A 25,469-nucleotide genomic window follows, 5' to 3' on the forward strand; every position below is an offset into this window, starting at 1 on the left:
GCTTGAGTGGGTCCTCCAAATACATGGCAGCTTCACTCCTGCTTATACTGTAGTACTTACTTGACCTGAAGCGAAACAATGATGGATTTCCATACCTACCTTACCTTAGGCAACATGCATATTTTGATGCTGATGATACAAGCATTTCTATCCTATCTTCATAACAAAGATCGTCTGAGTTGGCTTCTCTTGTTATGATTACAATGTTTCGTGACTTGCATCAAACTGCGCTGGCCGAGCTGTTCCATTTCACTTCTTATAAAATGCAAAGTACCTTAAGGGCAGAACTGGTTGAAGAGCTTAAAAGTCTCGGATTACAAGGTATAGTTAGTTCATCTACTCTTTCTATATATAATTCTTGTCTTGCTGTAAAAGTTGGAAAATTCCTCCCACCCATATAACCAACCAAAAATAAACTCCTTTCGCCGGTGCAATGCAATGCAATTAATGCTGTACTTGTAACTTCGATAGTCTACTCGTTCTTTATGCTGCTTGAGCTACTCCACGCATCCGTATCATCTGTTCGGCGATGCCCCTCTCGTTGCAACATTCTCCATCTTCTCAGCTTCGACTGAGGGTTGTCACCCGCCATCGTAGGCATCAGATCGTCCTCAAGAATTGGGACTTCACCCAACGGGTCGAGTTGATCGATGATGTCAGAAATCTCAGTTGGTGGAATCGACTTGAAGACTGCCTGGACATCATTATGGGGTGACAGAGATGTGAACTGCCACTTAGATCGCTTGCCAGAAGCACGCCTGGACTGCATCCAAAGACGGCGACGCTCCACAAAGCTAATGAGGAGGAGAGTTGGCATATTGAGAGTTCGAATAAGGGCCACGTTGACAATGTGGAAGATTCGAGCGGTGGTGACAAGCTTCAGGGGTAGGAGCACCATCAGAGCCAAAATATTGAAGGGAGGGGGGTAGGCAAAGATGGAATCACTCTTAACGCCCTCGAAAGTCAAAACAGCGCGTCGGAACTGGATCTCGGCCGTTTCGTCGGCCACGATCTTGGAGAAGGTGTTTGTGAGCATGGCAATGAGAATGGTCAGAAACAGCGTGTTGCCCAGGAACGCAAAGGCAATCATCAACGCGGGACCAAGAATGATATGGAAGCGCACCGACTCCTCAATACCCTCACCATCTAGACCGAACCAAATCCAGAGCATCCATTTGCCCACTACGTACCAGCTGAATTCCTCGTCGCCATCGTTGCTAGCACTAACAAGCCACTGCAGCGCGAGCAGAAAGCCGGTAAAGCACCATGTGGCAAGGAAGGTCAGTACAGTAAAGTCCTTCATCATGGCGTGAACAGAGATAAAGACAAGGTTGTTCGGCAGTAGGTTGAAAGCAACCCGGGTCAACATGACAGGTGCTGCAATACAAAGAATCGGTAGCCCATAGCCAGAGTGAAGCTGGTCGAGGAGAAAGTCGTAGATGCGGAGAATGAAATAGGCGCCAAAGATGGATGCGAAAGTGATGTCAAGAAATGCCCATAGGTTCTGTGCATGAACTGCCCATCCATGCTCGATAATAGCTGCCATCTTTTCGAGAAGCCAACCGAAGGTGTAAATACAAAAGGCGAACTCCCACATATTGACCTCAGAATGGCGAGAAATCATGGTCATGACGTAGAGCACCAGTAAGATGACAAAATGAACGAGTTCGATGAGATTTCGGTTGCGAGGAACAATAAGACGGTGGTGGTTGAGAAGAGGTGCCGTCCGAGGGTCGTAAAGAGAGATAGGCCGTCGTTTATAGTGATCCGGAAGGAAATCCATAAATGAAAGGGGCGTGTAAATGATTTGACCGTTATGGACTGCATCGACAGCTCGTTGACAGGCTGCAGAGCTGATGAAGAACTTGCTTTCAGAGACAATTGCCAACTCAAGAGCCGTGACCTTTCTCTCGGAGCCAGAAGCATCACCAGCTCCAGGCCATTGAGGGCGGTTAGCTGGCCGCTCCATGTGACTAGGGGCTCCTTGGAATGGATCAAAGCCCTCAACGAGGATGTGCGAGAGCAGCAAAAGACCTTGTGGTCCTGGGTTGTCCTCATGGAAGCGGCGCAGGACACGACTAGCGAGCAGCTCACATAGAATTGCACGCGCCTGGTTGACACTCTGATGAACCTCCTTAGACTGCTCTCTTAGGAAGGATACACGGTTCGCTAACAAGCAATAAACTGGTGGGGAGGAGTCAGAGAAGACTCCCAGGTGAGACTCTGCACTTCAAACTCACCGACTGAGATATCATCTGGATTATAGAGTCTTTCGACCAGAGGCCTCACGACTAGAGCGTTCATCTTGGGATCTCTGAAGTGCTCCATAGTATAGGGATCATCTGATGCATATTAGAATTCATTGTTTATGCACGACTTGGGATGAGACTTACCGATACTCGCAAGAACCAACCGTCGGACTCTACACTCAAGGAGAGTTAGCACGCTGACTCCTCATGATGGGCGTGTTATGATTCTTGGCGAGCTTATACAATGGCTCACCAAGAACATGCAGTTCTGAGCTGCAGGCAGAGATTGAGTAAGGATAAGGGCAAGTTTACCGGTGGATGTTCATATACACAGGAAGTTCAGTCGTCGTCAAGTTGAGCGTCGACCTGTTGCCATCATCGAGAATTCCTTTGGCTTCGGCATCTTCGGCCACAGTGAGAAAGCCCTCATCTTCATCGTCCTCGACAGGCTTGAGCCAAGCATTTGACTGCTCAGCACTTCTGCGTACCACCATTGTGAGCAGAGCTGATGCTTACTATTATAGTGTGTTGCACTTTTAAACAAATCAGATTGAGGGTCTTGAATATGAAATCCGAGACAGGTTCGACGTTGAAGAGGAAAAACAAATAGAGTTACGAGGCAAAAAGGTGAGGCTCTCGCTTTACGTTAGTACATATTCAAGTGAAGCCCCCGTCTCCAATGTAATTTGGGGGTCATTATGCCCCTGAACTGCCATTCCAAAATCACGGCGGCCAATGAGCATCTGCCAGCCCCGCCACGACAGGTACGCGTCTCTAGTAGGCGAGATATTGATTGGATTGCTGTAATTAGTAGACTACGTGGATTAGCGAGTCGTACTAGGTACCTAATCATTACGAGTTCTCGGAGTCTTATTATGCAGTGATTTCTATCATTTCGAGAGCTGTCAGTGCCAGATTGAAGAGTTATCATTCTGCAGTTCGTTCAGCTTTTGTCGGGCTCTATAGACTAATTGATTGCATGAGAGAAGCTGATGCTCATTGGAAGCTGACGCTGATACCCCTGAGTCCCTCTCCCCTTGAGAGAACTCCAGTTGCAGATCTGCAACGCTAAATCCAGGGTCCAGGGAACAGGAATTCGATTTCTGCAACGTGCAGCCTTCGTAAGTGAAGATGGAAGTATCTGCCTTTAAATTCTTCGATCAAACGGCAAAACGACCGACCTTCAACTGCCGAAATAGAGCATTGCTTGTCATTTTATTCATGTCGCTATCAACAGCCACCGTCATCTAACTTGGCTCAACAAGGCTTGACTTGTCAAAGCGGAATCTACCATGGCCAAATTACATGCTTAGGTACTCTTTGGCCTGGACCATTCCATCTGCCAATTTCTGAATCGTCAGTAACAAGCCCCTTGATACGTTTCTACAGACTTCCAGCTCTACAAATCCCCCTCACCATATAGAGTACGAGTATCATATTTGATTCATGTCAGGTCTTGCTCGGAAGTGGCAGTTCAGTTGCTTCAGGTGATACTCATATAGTTTGACTTTTCTATCGCGGGCTGCTCGGGTTTCAACCAAGAAAGCCGTGTTTCCGCTGCTGGTCCCGAGGCTCGGCATTGTTTGTTCTTGGTCTTCTTGGGCATATGGGTTCTTACCTAAGAGGAACCTTCCGGCCTCTTGAGCTGTGTTCCGTTCGGTGACGGACATGTCACTCGTCTGTCCATATCACACAAACATCTCAGCTAGCTACTAAGGTATAGTAGTTTAAAGGATTGAAGGATTGGGTTACACTGGTGGACTATGGTTACAGCTCGTGGGGCCTGCAAGTAGATACATACGTTCACAGTCCCAAACTGATCCTGAGTTTGCCGGGATTTTGAGGGTCTCATAATGTACATACTCTGAAAAGATAGTCACTACTGTCTTCAACAAGGTATATTCCTTAAACAGTCACGTCCCCCCGCTCATCAGTACACAACACCTGACCATTGCCAGGTCTTGGCTACGAACGAGCTTGAAAGGACTATGGGGTAACCTAGCAGCAACCTAGTAAATGCTTGGCTCCCAAATGGTGGCGTCTGTATGCACACAAGTTTAGACGCCAAGAGAAACCCAGAGTGGCAGTGCATGAATGATATCAAGCCTGTACAGTAGATACATAACTATACGGAAACATAAGTTCTTGGTTCTTTACGAAATACCTGTACATACTTTGTAGGTTAACTAAGGGCAAGCCCATTGACACATGCCACGCGACGGGACCTGTAACAAACATAACATTCACCTCGGTTTCGTTTAGGTCAGCGGAACGTAACACAGCTGATTGACCAGCATCAGAGAGGAGACTCAGCGCCCACAGCCAATGTCAACTCGGCGATTGATCCCATCTGCAAGGCACTCCCTGAGCCTGTTTCTCTGCCCAGCATTCAAGAGTCCGGGGGAGCAGCGGAGGGAGATCCGGCCAGCGGGGTCCTAACGGTGGATCTGATATGCGTCTTGATGAATCTGGAATTAAAGAAATGATTGAAGTTTCTGTGGCTTTTTTGGTCCTACATGCATTTCTTGTCAAACATGATTGCGTTCGAGGCACGGGTGTCGCTGGCAGCCCAACGACATGTCCGGTGCCTCCCAATGAGGCAAACCGCTGTGTAAGTGCCCAGAGTGTTGGGGGACCTGGTTCGAAAACATGACAGCTTTCCCTTGTTTTGGAACATATTGACTTTTTTTGGGGTTGCATGGGTGTCTTTGGCCCCTCTGGGTCAGAAGGCCTTTGAGCTGGAGACATGCCATCTTCAGTTCTCCATACTCCGTACCTAGGGCGAAAATGATTTAAGTGTGGCGTTTATAGTGCTAAAAGCAGTGTAAGGCACAGCATCCTGTCGCTGATCCTAGCAGTACTGTACTGTAGAGGTACATGTCCAAGTACCGATCTGTTTCTACATATGCGATGGGTTATGTTGGTTGTTGGAGGTCAATCTTGGCTTTGCAGTGCGTTCGCGGCACGGCCATATTAGACTCTGTGTATTCTTGTCCTGCTCCTTCGGCTACCTATGGAAAGGTGTACAGATATTATTCTTTTACGTCGGTAGTCGGTACAACAATAACAAAGTGCTTACGGAGTACAGCTGCTGACAATGAGTGTTCGCCGGATGGTACGGGCGAGCGAGAGGTTCGGCTACTGGCTGTTACATACAGATAGTGAGGGATAGACTGGGAATGGGGCAAGCCTCAACGTAACGGCCAAGCCAGCAACAGACTTTCGAGATCCGGTGATTCAACAAGGATCTGGGGAGCACTGAGCGCTGGCTTCAGGATCTGCCACCTGTAGCATTAATGACGCTGGACCAATGGTTGCGCCGAAGAAGCCGAGAGCTCTGATAGTGATGACGACCATTTTTTGCCATTCATGCCTTGCCATTCTATTCACTGGGCGGGCTGTCTTGAATTTCTTCTCGGTCGTTTGTGTCGCAAACCTGCCAGCACAATTTCGAAGACTCCATTTGTGACGCAATCACCTCCCGCCCTCTGTTTCCCCAGCAGATTTAGCGTCTTGGAGCTTCCCTGAAGCTATCCATGCTAAGCCCGAAGGGGTATACTGCTCTGGACCCCATCTGTATCTTTTTGTACTTGTTTACCTATATTTTCCGAAATTGTTGCAAGACTTTGATTTATGTACGAATATCTCGGCAGGTCTAATTTTCGACAGCATAAGGTATTCACCACCTTTTCTCATGTGAACTGGATTTCATGTGGAAAGTCTATATGGAGAGATTATGTGACACTTGTCTCTTTTTCAGTGGCATCAGCCTTTCAACTCCCAAGAGACTTTGAAAGTATTTTCTTAGTGACTTAGGTAGGAATCAGATCCCGCCGAGGCTTATTATATTCACGCGAACCACCACCTACTTTGATCATTGGTGTCTGTCAAGGGCTCGGCTTTTTGATCTCCATCTTGAACAAGGTATCTTTCATGTCCCTCCTCGGTCCTGTTTGAGATTCCCTGTCCGCAGAGACTTTGCCTCAAGGGTAGAGCAGGTATCCAGTCCCGCTGCAAAAAAAATAAAAAAATCTTTGTCATATTCCAGCATTAGGTAGCTCCTATTCATTTCAGTCTGGACACAAGGGGAAGCTCGGTATGGCAAGCCAAGGTAAAGCATGCCTAGGTATATAGAGAAGAGTGAACCAATGCAAATATTTGTTCAGCCAAGCCTGTGCTTGAATACCTAGGTACTTACCTAAGTAAGTAGGTAGATGCTAAGATACCTTAAGCGCGACAGAGGACATTGAATAAACCGAGCTTACCTACCTGGGATACTTGGAGGTACTTTGAGCTGCTGAAACCCTGTACGATCTCCACCTCGACCTGGCCCGGGCTGTGGATGGTACTGTACCATTCAGTGTACCTCCCTGCTCCTGCAGCAAGCGCCTCTACGTACGTAGGTTGCTTGCTCACTCTAGCTCTCCCGTTGTGACTATGGCTGTGTGTGTGTTCTCAGGTTCTGTTGCTCCAATTGCTTAGGTTAATATTAAGGCAGCCAAAAGTTAGTGTGTGCCAACCAGATGCAGTATCTCCTTCTCCACGCCCGCGCTGCTCTCTCCTACGTCGTCTCCGTCCGTGGCTTCGCTTCCCGTCCCTTCCTCACATTAATTCCACCAGTCTCCCCCTTCATCCTTCTTTCCCTTTTTCTCCTCACTCTCAACGATACCCTCACTCTTAACCCCCACTGTCGTCATCGCAGGCCATTCTGTGAAGTTGTCCTCCTTCACCTAAATCATCACCTAAACCTCAACCTCAACCTCAACCTCAACCTTCATCAGCTTCCTCGTCTACTCCGTGACTACCGCGCATTCAAGATGACTGACTGGACAACGGGCATGATGCCGCTGCACCAGGTGCACAAGCCTCCTTTCACCATCGAAGCTCCTGGCTACGAGAAGGTCCCCGGCGAAACCATTCCTCGACGTCACCCCAAAGCCAAGGACGGCCTCGTCACTTATCCTGCTCCCGATGCCAGGACCGTCTTCCAGGTCGTCGAGCGCAGCGCTCGACTCTACCCCAACCATCATGCTGTCGGTGCTCGCAAGCTCATCAACATGCACACTGAGAAGAAGAAGGTCAAGAAAAACATCGATGGCGAGATTCAGGAAGTTGAGAAGGAGTGGTCCTACTTCGAGCTGACTGGCTTTGATTACTTGACCTACCAACAGTACCTCGAGCGCGTTCTGCAGATCGGCTCCGGTCTACGGAAGCTGGGCTTGACCAGTGACGACAAGCTTCACTTTTTCGGTACCACCAGGTATGTACAGCATTGATTGACTAGCCCTGTATCCAAGCACTGATTTTTGAATCCGCGGCGCGAAGCATCGGTTGGATCTCTACTTCCCACGCAGCTGCCTCACAGTCCATCTCGATTGTTACCGCCTACGATACACTTGGTCCCAGTGGTGTCGAGCACTCTCTCGTTCAGACCGAATGTAGTGCCATGTATGTCGATTCGCAACTCCTCAAGACAGCTTCAGAGCCTATCAAGAAGTCTTCCGTCAAAACCGTAATCGTCAACGACCGAACGATCTTCGCCAAGGGTGGTGAGCTCGAGGCCTTCAGGGCCGATCATCCTGATCTTAAGATCATTACTCTGGAGGAACTTCGTCAGCTCGGTGAAGATAACCCCGTTGAGCCGAACCCGGCTAAGCCATCCGACCTTTACTGTATCATGTACACTTCTGGTTCCACTGGTCTGCCCAAGGGTGCCTGCATCACCCACGAAGCTCTAATTGCCGGAGGTGAGCTGATTTGTACCACGTTGCACCATCTTACTAATTCGTTCCTTCTTAGTCACCAGCTTGTACACCTGTGTTGAAGAATGCGTTAGTGACAAGGAATGTATTCTTGCCTTCTTACCTCTCGCTCATATCTTCGAAATGGCCCTCGAAAATCTCGTTATGTACATTGGAGGAACTCTTGGATATGGCAACCCGCGAACACTTTCTGATGCATCAATGAAGAACTGCGCCGGTGATATGCGCGAGTTCAAGCCCACTGTCATGGTAGGCGTCCCCCAAATCTGGGAGACTGTGAGGAAGGGTATCACAGCCAAGCTCGAGGCTGCCAGTCCTCTCCTTAAGAACCTATTCTGGGGCGCATACAACTGGAAGGCATTCGCCTCCAAGAACAAGCTGCCTCTGGCAAGCTTATTTGACAGCATCGTGTTTGGCAAAGTCCGTGAACTGACGGGTGGTCGTATGCGCTTCACCATGAATGGCGCCAGTGGTATTTCCGATGGTACAAAGAACTTCATTTCGTTGGTCGTTGCTCCCATGTTGGCTGGTTATGGCCTCACTGAGACCTGCGCCAATGGCTCTCTGGGCTGCCCACTTGAGTTCTCCCCCGATGCCATTGGTCCTACCCCCTGCGCTTGCGAAGTCAAGCTTGTTGCACTTCCTGAGCTGGGCTACTCAACTGAAGCCAAGGTTCCACAAGGCGAGATCTGGATCAAGGGTTTGCCAGTGATGACTAAATACTGGAACAACCCCGAGGAGACAGAAAAGGCCCTGACTCCTGACGGCTGGTTCAAGACTGGCGATATCGGAGAATTCAATGCTCAGGGCCACCTTCGAGTCTTTGACCGCGTCAAGAATCTCGTCAAGATGCAGGGCGGTGAATACATTGCCCTCGAGAAGCTCGAGTCTGTGTACCGTGGTGTCCAGTCTGTGGCCAACGTTATGGTCCACGCCGATCCCGAACACTCACGCCCTATTGCCGTTATTATGCCGAACGAGAAAGTCTTGCACGATAAGGCCAAGGAGCTGGGCATTGATGAGCACAACCTCCACACTGTTCACACCAACCCCAAGATGGTCAGCTTTGTTCTCAAGGATCTCCAGGGTGCTGCAAAACGTGCTGGCTTGAGCAGTATTGAGATTGTCAGTGGCGTTTTAATCACTGACGAAGAGTGGACATCGGATAACGTAAGGACAATCCTAATCGCTGGCTGGCTAGAAGTTTCACTAATTCGTTTACTCCCAGGGACTTCTCACCGCTACTCAGAAGCTGAACCGACGCAAGATCACCGAACACTTCAAGAAGGATATCGCTGCAACCCTCAAGAGCACCGGCTCGTGATTAACGATGGAATAGGTGAGAAGATTTAATGGTCGAACATCTGGTTTGAAAGTCGAAAGAATGGATACCAAGAGAGAAGATGGAAAGACGTGTGTGTCGACTTTTGACGCGGGTTTGTTTTCAGTGTCTGTAATTACTTTCGCGGCGTTGGCTTCATGATATCTTGAAAGGAATTTTGAACGACAATGGAACTTGGCTCCGGGCCACTTTATGGTTGCTCACAAGGCCCTACCCTGTTTGTTCGGGGATGATCTGATGTGAGCTGACATGTGATTCTGTAAATCAAACTTGGCGTTAGAGAACCATTGGCTGGCGACCATGGGAAGGTGTTCAAGACGTAGAATATTGTAACTTTATGCCTGGCCCAGTTTACATCGGTACCAATGAATACCAGGCATCGACCAGAAGGTACAGTGGTTAAGCAGTTGGCGTCTGAGAAACGGAACCAGTTAGTCACGGATGCTCTGGCTTTAATATATGGCACATCAAAATGAAATTGCCTACGGTCAATCAAGCACATACAGATTAGATCATCAATCGATTGGTATATGGATATAATAAGCATTTGCTAGAAAACATGTATCCCTCCAGGCATATTTACCAAAAAAAGAACACGCTACCTACTCCGTACAATGCCATGATAGCCAGCTAGCGAGATATATATTCATATAAAAACGGTGGGGAAACTGGAACAACAACCCATTTAGACTAGTAGCGTAGTATTGGTATAGATCAAACAAAGCTGCGCTGGAAAAAGAAGATGGGACCTCCAGGAAGTGGAAACATTCGTCGCAATTCGCGACAGTCGGGCGGAGATTGGGGAGGGGGTGGAGGGGAGGTAATACAACGACGAATTCGTCCATGTCCATGATTTTTCAGTGTTCCAGGTCTTCTCTGTACACATAAAGAAAGGAACGAGGGGCCATAAGGATATATCCAACTCCCAAACCCGGCTAGAATTGTCGGGGTAAGCAAGTAATACGACGATAGCCTTATCGCATGCCCTTGCGACGGAAGAAGACTAGATATGGTACGCGGTCGCGGCCAGACTTGAACACCTCCTCCTGGACATCATCGCGGTCTCCACTGCCAATGCGAACCTTTGTCACGCGCGAATCGTTGCAGCAGAACCAAGCGTAAGGGTCATGAGATGTAGAGTCCCGCACATATGCCAAGTAGTGTCCGTTATCAGTACGACTGCCTGTATGAACAATAACAGCATAGGCCTCGTAGCGGAATGGCCCTGTGAATGCAGGGTCCATGGGATCGAATCCAGATGAAGACTCGCGAGAGCCAGGAGGGAGGAAGTAGCGGGTGAAGTCGGTGTCGTTGAAATCCCAAGTGATGGGTGCCGTTGATTTGCGTAAATCCGAGGAATCATGTTGGTAGTGGAATCGCCGGAAGACGACGCAGAGTAAGGACGGAAAGCGGGCGAAGGAGAGGCTCTGTTGAGCCCGAGTAGGATGGCGGCAGTGATCGCAATGGAAGTCGTTAATGATGTTGCCTGATGTATACTGGTCGAGAACCTGCTCGAGAGTCATGCCACGCCCCATTCCCACTGTGACAGGGACAACATCAATAGGGTTGAACTGATAAGTACGGGTGCGGCATTCGAAGCACTCGACAGTTGATAGCTCCAGACCGCGCCAGTAGCGGTCGACGATAGAACGATTGTATTCCAGGTGATTTTGCCAGTACTGGACGGCAGCCTTCACAAGAGACTGGTGCTTAGTATCTGGCTGGGCAGCAGTGCCCTTTCGATCTCGGTGTGTGTTAGTCTCGTCGTGCAGGTGAGTGATTACGAAAGACATAAACTCCTGGGCGTCTTGCTGCTGGCTGCCGCCAAACTGCTCGATGCTTCGGCTTTGGGTACAAACGTGACGCGAGTAATTCTGTAATTCTGTCAGCTCAGTTCTTCTTGTCTTGGAGTTTGTGATTAGCTTACCATGAGCGTTTGGGCCATCATGACCTGGAATTTGCCTGAACTCATCCAGTGGAACAGGTTTGAGATAATGCGAATCATGAGCTGCGGCTGCTCGATCTTCTCATCATCTTTCATTGGCGCCTTGTATTTGCTGACCCATTCCGAGTTTGCCAGTTCTCTTCCAAACTCAGGTGACGCGAGCAGGCTCTGCAGTGTGCTGTTGGCATAGCACCAGTTGTTGGGATTGTTGAGCCCAGTGTAGAACTTGGCCGAATCACCCGTGGATTGCTGCTCCACGACCTTCATAGTTGGCGCTCTTGAAGGACGAGCTGGCACGACTGCGTTATTGTTGCCGTAAAGCTCGTTCTCGTCCCTCCCTTCGGTGAGGCCGCTGTAGCTTCGTCGCGGTAAAGCGGGAGCTGGCCTTGTGGGTGGTGAGGGCAAGTCTGTGTAGAGGTCGACCTTGTGAGATAACCCGTAAACGGGACGATTCCGGGGCTTCTCTTCCGGAGAAGTCATAGACTCTTGCTCCAAAGACACTGGCGGGAATCTTCGAAGGAAGTCTTCTGTAGTACGAGTGAAGTTAGGCGATGATGCTGTCTGCATGTCGTCGTCGTTTTTGAGTGTCTCTTGCCACACCTTGACTTCGTCAGGCTTGAGAGGCTTGGCGATATATTTCGACCTTCGTCGCTCGATAGCCGACAACCGGCTTCGATTGCGCTCCAAGTGCACTGTTCTATTAGTCGTTGAAGTAGTCGAGCCCAGAGATGCCGGCCCCATCAGATCAACCCAAGCATCAAGACCTCCCTTGAGAATCTTGGGCGTGTTTTTGAGCTCCTTCATAAAATTCAAGTGAACTAAAGCTCGATGGAGTGATATAATTACCAAGTCGTCAGAATTCCGTGGGTGTTCAGGAATTTCTTCAGAGTCTTGATCATAGAAGACCACCAGATCGTAGACATGCCGTTGTTCGAAAAGCGACTGTTCCTGGTTAGGGGAGAGAATCAAGCTCTCAGAGATTTCATCCGCAGAGAGGTTATCCCTGAGCAGGATGCTAGGCTCGATACAAATGGTTGACGACGACATGATATGGCCTTCGTTAAAATCGTCCCTCATGCGAATGTCTATTATCAAAATACCCCCCTTAGCTTTCATAGCTTGGTATAGTTCCTCGGGAGAAATGGCATCGCCTTCTGGAATCCTTACAGAGCCATTGAGAATGCTCGGGGGAACCGGAGGAATAGAGTTGTTCGAATAACTTTGCGTAGGAACAAAATAGTCTGTTTGTGGCTGCGATGAGCCCGTGGGAGTTCCGGGTATCGAAACGGCGGACGCTGTGCGGTACATGGTACGAGGTGTACTCGAAGGCGGTCTTGTTACTTCTCCTGAGATGCTGCCACGAGCAGGGCTGTAGATAGCATCTGGCATCTTGGGTAACGTCGGCACACTGGTGTCAATACCAACCTTGGGCGGCCGAGGTGGGGGCATCTCTCTAGGACCCATCGGCTTTGGGAGCGTTATCTGATGTGTCTTAATGCGTGGATCTTGACCTGGTGAAGGTTGCGGGCCTCTCAGGTTGGCAAATCTGGCAGCGAGATCTTGGACGCCATTAATGGATGCTCTTTGAGCACCGGGCTTGATGGCGTTCCCATGGAGAGATTGGGGTTTCGGTTGAATTGCTGGCTTTGCTCGAGCAGGAGAACCATTCAGGTCATGCCCATCAATTCGATGCTTTGAGGGTGATATGGGCCCTTCGACGGTTGATTTTGATGGTGTATGTGGCCGACTTCCTCCTTGTGACGAGTTCTGTCGAACAGTCCGTGGTTGCACACCAGACCGCTTGTTGTCCGCAATAATGTCGGCCTTGATCTTGGCATACACTTGGTCCTGCTGGCTGATCTTGGCGAGTAGGTTGTTATGAGCTTTTACAAAATCGCCGTGACTCGTTTTGAGATCATGATATTCGGGATGGTTGGTGATGTATTGTACGGCGATCATGGACGCCCGTATATATTCGTTCAGAGCGATGTCCGGTCTGCGAAACTCCCGAGCGATCTCAGCTTGCTTAAAGGATGCCTCGGCCGATTCCAGCAGTTTCCGAGCAGACACGTTCCGGTCGAGGTTCCGCGGAAGGAGAACATCGTCAATATGAGGAATTAGAGCCTTGGAAGGAGATTCGCCTCCCCGATTGGCGCCTGGTATCGGGCCATGGTTGAATGCGCCGGGGCTGCCCAAGGAGTGTGAACCTGCGGTGGCCACACTGCTTGCGCGCGAATGCCCTAGAGAGGCCATGACGCCTTGCCCGGTGTTCCGAAGTCGTTATACTGGAAGGTCTTGGTCGGTAGTTTCGATTATGAGAATGGAAGGTAGATTATAGTGTTCAAGTTACGAAATTAGGGTTTGGCGGCGAAAGGTTGTAATGAATTATCTGTGACAACAACGACGGAGCCGTAGAGTGGCGGAGTATTGAAATATAAGGGTCAACAGCACCTCGACCGAGTAGAGATGGCATCAATATGCAGCATCTTAAAGAATCGCGCGAGTAAACATGACAAACAAAGGCTCCTCCCGAACAAGAACCATGGGACGCCGAACGAGAGGGGTTGTACTGTCGGGAGAATGAACTTGGTATAAAGGATGGTTGTTCATGGGTGACTTGAGTTCCATGAGGTGAGGTGTTAGCAGTCGCGGGGAATAGGCAAGGTACCCATGAGAACATCTGGGGTACTTGATAGACCACCTGGCCATGCGCAAGAAGTAAGTACTGTTTACCGCTCTTTGGTACCGAAGCTCAGGGACCCTTACCTCTCTGCTCGAGGTCGCTCATGCACCTGAGCCACGTACGCCACAGTATACGTCGTCATTCTCCCACAGAACAAGAGCTTAGCTTGACCGCGTGCCAGCGCTGACGACAGTCCAGGCGTTCTACAGTGGGGTTTTAGGCTGCCTCGAAGTGCACTGCTGTGGAATCAATACTCATCTCAGCCAATCACAGCTCTCATGACCTTACTTAATGAGGCACCTTTCTGCGTCAGATCCTCAATCGCCGTGCCCAGACAGAGGCTGGGGTTAACGAGAGCCTAGGTACCTACTAAACTCAGGTAGCCCAGAGCATGGGAGCTTCGCAGGCACACACTGAACCTCCGTCAGACATTAACATCAACATCAACAGCGGCAACTGCTTCATCGAGCATCGTGACCTTGTGCGTCGCTACCTCAGACACCTCGATACTGATACCTCTTGTTCATATTCACTTGGCCAACTGAGTGCAATACCCCTCCTCTTTGCTGATCGCTGTAGCCAAAAGCCAAGATGATGAGTTGGTGGTCGTCCTCCGCCAATACGGCCCTGGACGAACAGATCGAGAAGGCCACAAGCAGTAGCCTGTATGTCGCCAGACAGCCTACGCCCTGGTAAACTCAGCTAATAATGGTTTCAGAGAAGATATTGCCCTTAACCTCGAAATCTCCGATGTCATCAGATCCAAGACGGTCGCGCCGAAAGAGGCAATGCGATCTCTCAAGAAGCGCATTGGCAACAAAAACCCCAATACACAGCTGAGCGCTTTAAACGTATGAATCCTATCGATCTGGTAACGATTACCAAAGCTGACTCCTTTCAGCTTACCGATACTTGCGTTAAAAATGGCGGTTCACATTTCCTTGCTGAAGTCGCATCGCGAGAGTTTATGGATAACCTGGTTTCGCTTCTCCAGGCTGTAGGAGGCGGTGCTGTCAACGCTGACGTGAAGTCCAAAATCCTTGAGCTTATACAATCTTGGGCGGGTGCTACTGAAGGTCGTTACGAGCTTTCATACATCGGCGAGGTTTTTCGGACCCTACAACGCGATGGATACCAGTTCCCTCCCAAGATATCCGTGGCCAGCAGCATGATTGACAGTAGCGCTGTGAGTACTACTACTTTTGTCATAGTCACACAATGGAGAAAACTGACGATATCATCAGCCTCCGGAATGGACCGACTCCGACGTATGCATGAGATGTCGAACACCATTTACCTTTACGAACCGAAAGCATCATTGCCGAAACTGTGGTAACTGTTTTGACCAGCAGTGTTCGGCCAAGGTTGTCGCTCTCCCGCACCTGGGGATCATGACGCCCGTACGAGTCGATGATGGCTGTTATGCGAAACTTACGAACAAGGGACATAAGATTCCCAACCCATCGCTCGATCGATCGCCAACATATCCTCATAAGACACGAAGCACATCAGCCATGCAGCCTCGGAACGCTCGAATTGACGATGGATTTGACGAAGATTTAAAGAAGGCATTGGCAATGAGCCTGGAGGAGGTTAAGACCCATTCTCACGGCTATGCTGGACCTGCTCAGACTTCTTATGCAACCAACGGTGACACTTCGGCGGCCAAACAAGCAGAGGAGGACGATGCCGATCTCAAGGCCGCCATCGCTGCCTCTCTGGCTGATATGGAAGAGCAGAAGAAGAGGCACGCTGCGGCGCTCAAGGAACAGACGTCCAGCTCTACGGACGCTTCTGCTACCACCAACTTTGTTCTCCCCAAGAACGATTATGAATTGACTCCTGTGGAGGCAGAGAACATCAACCTGTTCTCAACACTGGTGGACCGGCTTCAGACTCAGCCGCCAGGAACCATTCTACGAGAGCCACAGATCCAGGAGCTCTATGATAGCATCGGTACACTACGACCCAAGCTGGCAAGAACTTACGGAGAGACTATGAGCAAGCATGGTGAGTATTCCTTCTCTGCTGAAGGAATTGAGATGCTAATCCAGCCTCAGATACACTTCTTGATCTTCATGCGAAACTCTCTACAGTTGTTCGATATTACGATCGTATGCTAGAGGATCGACTTTCTAAGGCCTACAGCCAACAGAACCTTGGGGGATATAACTTGCCGCCGCCACGCCGAGCTGCCGGGCCGTATCCCTCCATTCCTTCCCAAATGCCCAGCAACCCTACTGGTGCAGAGAGCTTTTATACAGGCCAACAACGAGCCAGTTACCAGGCGCCTCAACACCAGCACTACCAACAGCCACCACCGCATGCAACACCTCAGCCTCAATATCCTTCTTATGGATCCGCGCCAGAAGCACAGCCCGGCCCATACCCTCCTCCTCATCAGGTGCAACGGGTCGATAGTTGGCAAAACAGGGCGCCTTCGGCACCTCAAGATCCGTACCAGCAGCAGCAGCAGCAGCCGCAACAACCTAACGATCCCAACCTGCAAACACAAAACCCACAACAGCCACAGGGTCCAACTGCTGGGGACCCCAATGCTTCATACTATTTTACACCTCAGCAGCCCCAGCAGACCCCTCTAGGACCATCTGCACCAGGATCTGCACCTGATGCAAATCAGTCACCATACCCTAACTTGCAGCAACCTTCCCAATTTCCTGGGGGATCAGTATCTGCTCCCTCACAGCCAACTCCTGGCCAAGCGCCTGCCCAGGTTGCGCAACCTGTCCAGCCTGTACAGGCACCACAGCAACCTGTGCAGTCCCCCCATATGCAACATGCCCAGCCGCCTCAACCATCTCAGCCTCAACCGCCTCAACCAACCCAGCAAGCACCTCCCTCACAGCAGCAAGCGTACTGGCAGCCATCTATGCCCCAGTCACACCAACAACCGCCTGTCGCACCGCAGAGCTGGGCATACGGTGGTTACACGCAAGATTCATTCCCTTCAGTACCACAACAGGAGCCGGTCAAACAGCCCGTTAAGGAGGAGGCTCTCATTGAGTTTTAAATTTGGAGATGGACGGCATCATCAATCTTGCCTATGTGTTATATCTGGTGTCTGACTACTATAAGTAGTCAAACAGTGGCGTTTATCGGGTTGTCAGTTTTAGAAGATCAGAATGGACGTACTCTTGGACGCGTGAACGGGCGTAGTCATATGTGCGGGTAGTTAAGATGCTGAAACTGTGATACCTTATACCTGCTTTGGGTTACATGCACATAGCATCGTGAAATGGAATCTGTGGGGACGGAGAAAGGGGCCATTGAGACTGAACCAATTATGTCCACACAGTCGCCTTCTGACTCTCTTTCTTGATGAATCAAAAATATTCTGGAATCATCTGCTGTTGTGACCAACAAGCCGAGTCGGAGTATACAAATCAGGTAATCGAGGCGAACCATCATCAAACATTCCGTGGCGGCGGTGTAAGCTACTGCAGGTCGGAGACCAATCGGCGTTCAACGGCACGCCGCTCACCTTGTATGGTGCGGACCCGGATCATGACACGGCTTTGGCGGGGCTGCCGGGCGGAGGAGGGGCATTGAGTCATAGCTTCTTACAAACATGGTTTTATTTCCTCGTCTTGTTTTCGTGCGAATCATTGTTCTTGCTTTTAAATAGAATCATCTTCTCCTTCAGTTCGCTATTAGACATCATCTTCATCACTATCTCATTCGAGATATCATATAGCGCTCTCTCAAATCTCTCTCAATCTTCACATTAGCATCATAATGGCTCCAACTATCCACCTCGTTCGCCATGCTCAAGGCTTCCACAACCTCTCGATCGAGAATGAGCAAATGCAAGACCCAGATTTGACTCCCCTCGGCGAAGAGCAATGCGCTGCACTCCGCAAGGAGTTCCCTCACCATGACAAGCTTACAAAGCTTTTTGCCTCACCTATGCGCCGCACCGTGTATACCTGCCTCCACGCCTTTGGAACTGATGAGCTTCAGCCCATCGTCGCGTTTCCAGTTTTTCAGGAGGTCTCTGCCAATCCCTGCGATATTGGTTCGCCTGTAGCCAAGGTCCAGGCCGAGTTTGAGGGAATCGCCGACTACTCCAACGTAGAGGAGTCGTGGACTGATAAGGGTCCTGACAGTGAGTATGAGCCTACGCTTGAGAAGCTGACGGCGCGTGGCCTCAAGGCCAGAAAACTGTTGAGAGATCGTGTCAGTGGCGACGAGCACATTGTCGTCGTCTCCCATGGAGGATTCTTGCATTTCTTGACAGATGACTGGTATGGTGTGCCTGAAGGAAGAGGTGAGTAGTAGCCCCTGAGAAACCATGGCTGAGTCGCTCTCTGACCATAACTTATAGCTACCGGTTGGTCAAACTGTGAATATCGGTCATATCAGTTTGTCGACCCTACCGGCAAGGATGATGATGCTGCACTCCTCGAGACTGAAGAGAGCTGGCAGCGACGCCAAGGAAACACGAAGCCTCCTACTCTGACAGAGCTTAGACAGGTCAAATCTGCTGCGCAGAAACAAATGGCTCCTTACCTGAATCTCATCATACCAAACTAGATGTCCGAAGGCTCTGTCACGACTGACTAGCATAGCACATGAAGGGGTCTTCTTTCATGACGCATCGCCCATCGTCAGCTAGCCTGAAGGTTAAACGAACACAACATTGGTTCTCGGACGACCAATCTCTGGCCTCTGCAAGTCTAAAGGCTATCAGAGAATTCCTGGCTGCTTCAAGGTATATTAGATGTTTTTGGTTGTCTGTACTCCTTCATACAGGATCGCTGGGTATCCTTGCATAAACGAATAGATAAGACCTTAGAACAATAATGAAATTGGGTTTCATGGTAAATCATTCGTTTTATAGCAACGGGACGTGACGTTGTTATCTACATTCCACAAAATCGAAAACTATCACCGTCATAGCAAACCTCCGTCATGTTCCACTCTATTTCCCATTTGAACTCCCTGGTTCATCCAGATCATGCCTCCCAAGCACATCCATTGCCCCCTGGATCTCTTCCCAGGTTGTGGGACGGATCTCCAGCACTGATATGCCCCAACCGATCTCTGACCTTGGGTCCGATCGCAACTTACACCGACAAAAACACTTCATACGTGATCCTTTCGCTTTCAGTAGCTCCTGAGCCGCGCAGTCAAGTGGACTCCCGATCTCCTAAGCCAGAAGTGCCCCGTTTATATAAGGCGGGCTATTTTTGAGTAAGCTTTGAAATCGAAAATACTGTTTCTTGTAGAAGTTCTCGCGGCTTGAATAGACGACTCGAGCGAAGAGTTCAAAGGTAATGTCAGGTTGATTTCGGAACATTTGAGTTTTCGCATCTACAAGCTCTTGGATATCGAAGAACGTTTTGAAGGGTTTCAGCAAAACTTTTCCTGTAAATATTGCTGAGCTCTGGCTGTTTGTGGGTGCTGATGATCGAGATTGCGAAAGGATCAATGTTTTTCGTCTAGCAATCGGTGATTCGTGTTCGGGGGCTTTGCTCCCGTTCACAGTTGTGAACCCGAATGTCGATCCGGATTTTGTCTCATTGCGGGTGTGTTCTTGGACATTACTCCAGTCTATACCTTCATCCAAAGGTGTATATCCGACGTTGCCCTCTGGTATATCGGCTATTGGACGCGGTGAAGAGTGTTGTAATAGCGGGTCATACTCGTCTGCTGATCTCGAGTTACCGCTCCATGTACGCAGAACGCTAGATGGCGGTTGTTGAGGCTCTTCCTAAGCTTCTTCCTCCAGAAACTCCGCCAAGGCATCCTGGTCTGGCTGTTTCAGAGCAAATTCATCACTGTCGACTAAATACGGTGATGTTCCTGACTTGTCGATAGAATTGGGTCCAGTGAGGCGCTCAAAGATTTGGTCGAACTCTGGATCATCGTAAGGGTCGTCATAAGGGTCTTGGGGTTCTCGCGGAGAGGGGTCCAACGAGGTGTATGAAGAAGCGATTGTGTCGGTGTTGGTGGATTGAGGATCATCACCAAGGGTGAAACTAGACCCTGGTGTTTGGGCAACGTCACCGTAGGTGAGCTGTTGAGGTGATTTGTCGATGGAAATGCGTTGACGTTTGATGTTACCCACGGTAGAGCCCTGGGTCTGGGATATGTGACGTTTCGATGACTGGTCCAGAGGATTGGGCCTGATCGACATATGTAAGAACTAGGAATGAAATCATAAAGCCGGGACGATCGCATTTAACTCACATTGATAGTTGACGATTGTCGTTTGGTTGCATATTGACTGGAGTTAGTCCCGCCTTTGGAGAAAAGCGTGTAACGTCATTGGGTTCATGAGCCATAGCGTTGTGTCATAGCCATGTCCAGGAGTGGATTTGCTGAAATGTGGATGCTCTCAGAGGCCAGCGGCTCTAAAGTGACGTGAATAAGTGACGTTTATTCCCACGCAGAAATAAGGGTCCAGAGCCGCTGAAATTTCCAGAATCTCGATGCACTTGCGATCTTCCAATAGGTGCATCGACGACGTTTCGATCATAATCAGCCACTTCCCGAGAGCACGCACTTGCCTCATCTGTGACGTGTAACGCCACTGTTCCCAAACCCAGTTTAATCCCACGGGCGATTATCTCCGGAGGAAGGAGCAATTGCGGGACCCTTCGAAAGGCCAATAAAAATTGGAAAGTAGGAGCAGTGAAGAAAAGCGCAGTTGCTCATGACATGTTGCATGCATTTGAGACCTAAATGTGTCTCGACTGCTTAGAGCAATCCCGGGCCTGTCGCTTATCCATTTTAGGAAAGACTGCAGCCTTTTCTGACTGCACATTGGCCCAAAATCTGTGACCAGGATTACATCTCTGGTAACCATGTGCCATCAGGAACAACGCCGCCAGCTCATAAAAATGGCTTTTCCGACTTTAGATAGATAAAATGTCCCCCAATATTGAAGAATTTGGATAGCCATAACTAAAAAAGAAGCCATTGGGGGTGGGAGCAGTACCAATTGGGGGCGGGTACAGAAAGTCCACCAACCAGGGGGGGAGTCGACTGAACGTCACTGAATTGAGCCTCCAGCAGGCGTCCACCAACGCCCACTAGCCACCCTCCAGGAGTCTGGACTCTGCGGGTCCCACTCCTTAAAAAAGGTTTCCGGAGTCATTAATGAGTGAAAGAAACTCTGGCGGGTTACTGCTTTGGTTAAATTGGATGCAACTCGTGCTATTTTAGAGCTTGGAAAATAAAAATTTGTTCTTCAGATAGCTCCAAGCGTGCTCTATGTCTTCGTAAGCTTAATCTCAGCCTGCCCTCATGATCCAAGATTCAATTTCCCCAAGGTGGGCTTCAAGGCGTAGTCAGTAATTCCTTCAGTGTCCCGCTGAAGCTGGGGCTCCGCATGCCGCCTGACCTGCAAAGTGGGGTTGGGGTATGGCAAGCAATGGCCCAGTTTATGATGGCAGTACATAGCCGGCCGAAAATCAAACCTGCTTTTGAACTCGTCTCCAGCGATCGATCTCCCCGGCAGTCTCACTCACTTACACCGAGGCACAGCATAACACAACATCCCAGCATCCCCAGCATCCCCAACAACTCACCCCGCTCTCCTTCCCTATCCGGACCTGGGCGTGGGCGTTAGTTTAGGCATGTGCCTGGCAGTTGCGCCTGCCCTACTGTACTTTACCCTACCGACCCTTACCAAACTTTTACTCCAGACATTTGGCGCCATCCCCCGTCGTGCTTTCCGTCTAACTCACAATGGAATCCCGAGCCCTCCTTCCGCTCTTTTCCCCCACCTTCCCTTGTCTCCCCTCGATCCTCAAGCATTTATCAAGGCCTGCTTCCTCCTCTCAATGTCCATTCTTCCCATCTCCTATTCTGCATTCTCCATCACTCATCAAACATCCTTTCTACCGATCTATATCTATATCAACAACCACTTCTCCTCCTCTTCCTCCTCCTCCTCCTCCTCCTCCTCCTATCTATATATATCACAACAATCTACCTCCTTGGCAACGACTCCTTCCACCTGCCATCAGCCATAAACGGCCACACACTACGCCACATCCTTTGCAGAAACAACACTGGACTTGCTAGGGACGGCCCCCTTGCCACGATATCACAAGCCTCAGATTCATTAACTCCTTCTCAACCACATCGTGTGCAAGGATGCAACAATTCACAACAGCAGACGCACCTCGCTTGGTGCAGGACAACTTCGATGATATAAACCCCAAGGACTTCATCGAGCAAGCACCCAAGTTTAAGCGCCCACGAACTGCTGATATCCTCCTCGAGGAGCAATTACCACAGGGTCTTCTCAAGGCTGCCGAGGCTGCAGACCTTGCTGGAGACTTCTTCTCCGTCAAGCCTGAGTCAGACCACGAGCAACTCCCTGAAGGTATCGAGGAGACAGCAGAGGAGAAGCAAAAACACTGGTTCGTCGGTAGTGTCGACCAGGGCACCACATCAACTCGCTTCCTCATTTTCAACGGCCATGGAGAGCCCATTGTGAGCCACCAGATTGAGTTTGAAAACCACTATCCCAACTCTGGGTGGCACGAGCATGACCCTATGACACTCCTCGAGACTGTAGAGACATGCATCGACAAGGCAACAGAGAAATTCTGCGAAAAGGGTCACCATATCGAGGATATCCGCTCCATCGGTATCACAAATCAACGTGAGACTACTATCCTCTGGGACAACATTACTGGCGAGCCCCTTTACAACGGCGTAGTCTGGCCGGATACTCGCACTTCTGCCCTAGTCCGTGAGCTCAAGAAAAAGCCTGGTGCTGAGAAGCTCCAAGACACTTGTGGTCTCCCACTGTCTACCTACCCTTCAAGTGTTAAGCTGCTCTGGGTCCTTCAGAACGTTGAGTCAGTCCGAAAGGCTTACGATGAGGGCCGTCTATCGTTTGGCACTGTCGATTCTTGGCTCATCTACAAGCTTAACGGTGGACAAGACCGTGAGGGTGGACCCATCTTTGTCACCGATGCCACCAACGCCAGCCGCACCATGTTCATGAACCTCAAGACCCTTCAGTACGATGACGAGCTCCTCAAGTTCTTCGAGGTCGACCGTACTAAGCTCAACTTGCCCAAGATTGTGCCTTCTTCCGACCCCACTGCCTACGGATCTCTCGCCCGTGGGCCTCTCAAGGGTGTTCCCATCGCTGGCTGCTTAGGGGATCAGTCTGCAGCACTTGTCGGTCAATGTGGATTCAAGCCAGGCCAGGCCAAGAACACGTATGGTACCGGCTGCTTCCTTCTCTACAATGTTGGCAACGAGCCTGTCATCTCCAAGACCGGACTGCTTGCTACTGTTGCATATGATTTCGGAAAGGGTCGCAAGCCTGCCTACGCCCTTGAGGGCAGCATCGCTGTTGCTGGCTCTGGTGTCAAGTTCCTCCAGAATAACCTCGGCATCATCAACTCTTCATCAGAGGTGGATACTGTCGCCAAAAGCGTTCCTGACAACGGCGGTGTTACATTCGTGACAGCTTTCAGCGGTCTCTTTGCCCCCTACTGGATCGATGACGCCAAGGGTACTCTCTTCGGTGTCACCCAACACACTAACAAGGGCCACATTGTGCGAGCTACTCTTGAGGCAACTTGCCATCAAACAGCCGCCATTCTCGATGCTATGGCATCTGACTCTGGCCACGCCCTTGACATTCTGGCGGTTGATGGTGGCCTCTCCAACTCGGACCTCTGCATGCAGACCCAGGCCGACCTTAGTGGTGTACCTGTCGACCGCCCCGCTATGCGTGAGACTACTGCACTCGGTGCCGCCATTGCTGCGGGTCTCGCCACTGGTGTATGGGACGAACTAGAGGAATTGCACCAAGTCAACCGCAAGGGCCGCAAGATCTTCTACCCCGAGAGTGACAAGAAGACTGTCCGCCGATCACGAAAGAGGTGGGAGCGAGCCGTCGAGATGAGCCGAGGCTGGCTTCAGGAGGATGAGGATGAGGATGATGAATAAAATATTGCGAGGGAAAAGGACAACAAAAGTCTTGATACTTTTGTATAATGACATGATTTTGGGCGTTGACTTGGCATAGCGCGTCTTGAGCCTTGAGCATGGGAGCTCGGCGTTTGACCTTTGAATTTCAGTATAGCATAAAAGCCTACATCTATTGCATAATACAATCAACATTTAAAATCAAGCATCTTTCAAAATGAAAGGGCGTGGTGATAGTGATGTTGTTGTGCCTTTTGAATTAACTTACGAATTTGATTCAAGCCATCAAGGCGATGTTGAGGTTGACTACTCTTGTAAAGAAATTCAATAGCTAGATAGAATTTTACTTATGCATTTCATGAGAATATCAGATGGAGATAAATATAGACAAGATATATGGTTGTGGTAAATGATTCTATTATTATGTACCTATGTATGTTATGAGTGAATATTTTGGATCATGCTGAAAGGCTCAAAATTGCTGTTGAGTATAACGGATGGGGTAGAAGTGAACTACCATCACTTGGCAGGCCTAGGTAGCAAGCAGGCCGAGTCAATGAAAGAGCAAGGCACACCAGAAACTAAGAAAATAAACAAAGGTGGGTGGGAGATGCGAGTTGCCAGAAACAAAGCCGAACTGATTGCCTTGCCTAGGTAGATGGAAGTGTTGTCAAAAATCGTGAACCTCGGAATGCCTTGATGGGTTAGTTGGATTTATAAGGTGTCGCCTCACCCTGTCCTGTCTTGTCTTGTCTTGTCTTGTCTTGTCTTGTCCTGGGCTAGGCTGGGCTGCTCTGTAATGCAATTCTGATAGAGACCCCCATCAGCATCTAAACGGAATAGAAGGCAAGGCAAGCTTCTGCGGCAGATTCTAGCCCTGCTCTTAATTTAGATCTGTCTAGGATTGTAAAAGATCACGCGGGACGAAAGAAAAAAAGGGAAAAGTGGATAGTGTATATGTACATCCATGAGCCAGACCAGGAACTCAATGCACGTCCCGTCTTGGATGTCTACAGTACGTGTTCGGATCCGAGACATGGGCATGGGTGCATCAACTCCGTTTTTATATTGCACCGCATTTTGACCCTCGTGAGCATTAAAGCAATTCAAGACGTGTGAGTGGGAGTTGGGAGTTGGGAATGTGGGTTGTCAGGTTTAGCTCAACCTAAGGTAAGCGAGGGGGGAACGGAGCAGAGCCGCAACGCCAGAGGAATTCAGTTCCCCGCTCTCAGGCACGACAATGAAGCTAACTCGATAAGTATTTCCGAACAGGTGGGTGCCCCGGGCAGGTGGGATAACTTCATGTGACGGGAACTAAGATTGCGGGAGACGAGAGACGAGAGGGGGGCAGAAGAGAGATCGGGGTTTCCGAGAACGGAGACAGCTCGAGACAGTGAAGATGAGACTACCTACCTACGATACAGTAGTTACGGTTAGTAATTTAATAACTAGTCTCTTACTAGAAATGTTGAGTCGGGGTGAGTTGTTAACTCTATTCTCCCCTATCCCGTGTGTGCTCTCCTATACCCACAACACCACGAGCCAGCATGCTCACGAGGAT

General features: G+C 49.7%; 7 protein-coding genes across 7 annotated transcripts; 4 read left to right on the top strand and 3 right to left on the bottom strand.

The window, feature by feature from the left end:
- Positions 1-472: 472 nt before the first annotated feature.
- Positions 473-2,743, bottom strand: FSUBG_12174 (calcium channel YVC1; the record flags this gene model as incomplete). Its single annotated transcript, XM_036676936.1, has 4 exons — positions 473-2,184; positions 2,241-2,342; positions 2,394-2,422; positions 2,562-2,743. 4 exons carry the CDS (start codon positions 2,741-2,743, stop codon positions 473-475), a joined length of 2,025 nt encoding a protein of 674 aa, XP_036532341.1.
- A 4,029-nt stretch (positions 2,744-6,772) lies between these two features.
- On the top strand, positions 6,773-9,335 carry FSUBG_12175 (long-chain acyl synthetase; the record flags this gene model as incomplete). Its single annotated transcript, XM_036676937.1, has 4 exons — positions 6,773-7,509; positions 7,575-7,996; positions 8,049-9,181; positions 9,240-9,335. The coding sequence occupies 4 exons, from the start codon at positions 6,773-6,775 to the stop codon at positions 9,333-9,335; spliced, it is 2,388 nt and encodes a 795-aa protein (XP_036532342.1).
- Positions 9,336-10,327: 992 nt separating this feature from the next.
- FSUBG_12176 (ubiquitin carboxyl-terminal hydrolase) lies at positions 10,328-13,551 on the bottom strand (the record flags this gene model as incomplete). The annotated part of the gene is made up of 2 exons (XM_036676938.1): positions 10,328-11,227; positions 11,281-13,551. 2 exons carry the CDS (start codon positions 13,549-13,551, stop codon positions 10,328-10,330), a joined length of 3,171 nt encoding a protein of 1,056 aa, XP_036532343.1.
- A 1,021-nt stretch (positions 13,552-14,572) lies between these two features.
- Positions 14,573-17,012, top strand: FSUBG_12177 (vacuolar sorting-associated; the record flags this gene model as incomplete). Its single annotated transcript, XM_036676939.1, has 5 exons — positions 14,573-14,646; positions 14,700-14,832; positions 14,883-15,167; positions 15,226-15,991; positions 16,042-17,012. 5 exons carry the CDS (start codon positions 14,573-14,575, stop codon positions 17,010-17,012), a joined length of 2,229 nt encoding a protein of 742 aa, XP_036532344.1.
- A 725-nt stretch (positions 17,013-17,737) lies between these two features.
- On the top strand, positions 17,738-18,535 carry FSUBG_12178 (phosphoglycerate mutase family; the record flags this gene model as incomplete). The annotated part of the gene is made up of 2 exons (XM_036676940.1): positions 17,738-18,269; positions 18,327-18,535. 2 exons carry the CDS (start codon positions 17,738-17,740, stop codon positions 18,533-18,535), a joined length of 741 nt encoding a protein of 246 aa, XP_036532345.1.
- A 1,180-nt stretch (positions 18,536-19,715) lies between these two features.
- On the bottom strand, positions 19,716-20,226 carry FSUBG_12179 (uncharacterized protein; the record flags this gene model as incomplete). Its single annotated transcript, XM_036676941.1, has 2 exons — positions 19,716-20,130; positions 20,195-20,226. The coding sequence occupies 2 exons, from the start codon at positions 20,224-20,226 to the stop codon at positions 19,716-19,718; spliced, it is 447 nt and encodes a 148-aa protein (XP_036532346.1).
- A 1,882-nt stretch (positions 20,227-22,108) lies between these two features.
- Positions 22,109-23,929, top strand: FSUBG_12180 (glycerol kinase; the record flags this gene model as incomplete). Its single annotated transcript, XM_036676943.1, has 1 exon — positions 22,109-23,929. One exon carries the CDS (start codon positions 22,109-22,111, stop codon positions 23,927-23,929), a length of 1,821 nt encoding a protein of 606 aa, XP_036532347.1.
- Between the last annotated feature and the right edge of the window lie 1,540 nt (positions 23,930-25,469).

Source organism: Fusarium subglutinans (assembly GCF_013396075.1).
Source record: "Fusarium subglutinans strain NRRL 66333 chromosome Unknown NRRL66333_c0000253, whole genome shotgun sequence".
In the NCBI taxonomy this organism is placed as follows: Eukaryota; Fungi; Ascomycota; class Sordariomycetes; order Hypocreales; family Nectriaceae; genus Fusarium; species Fusarium subglutinans.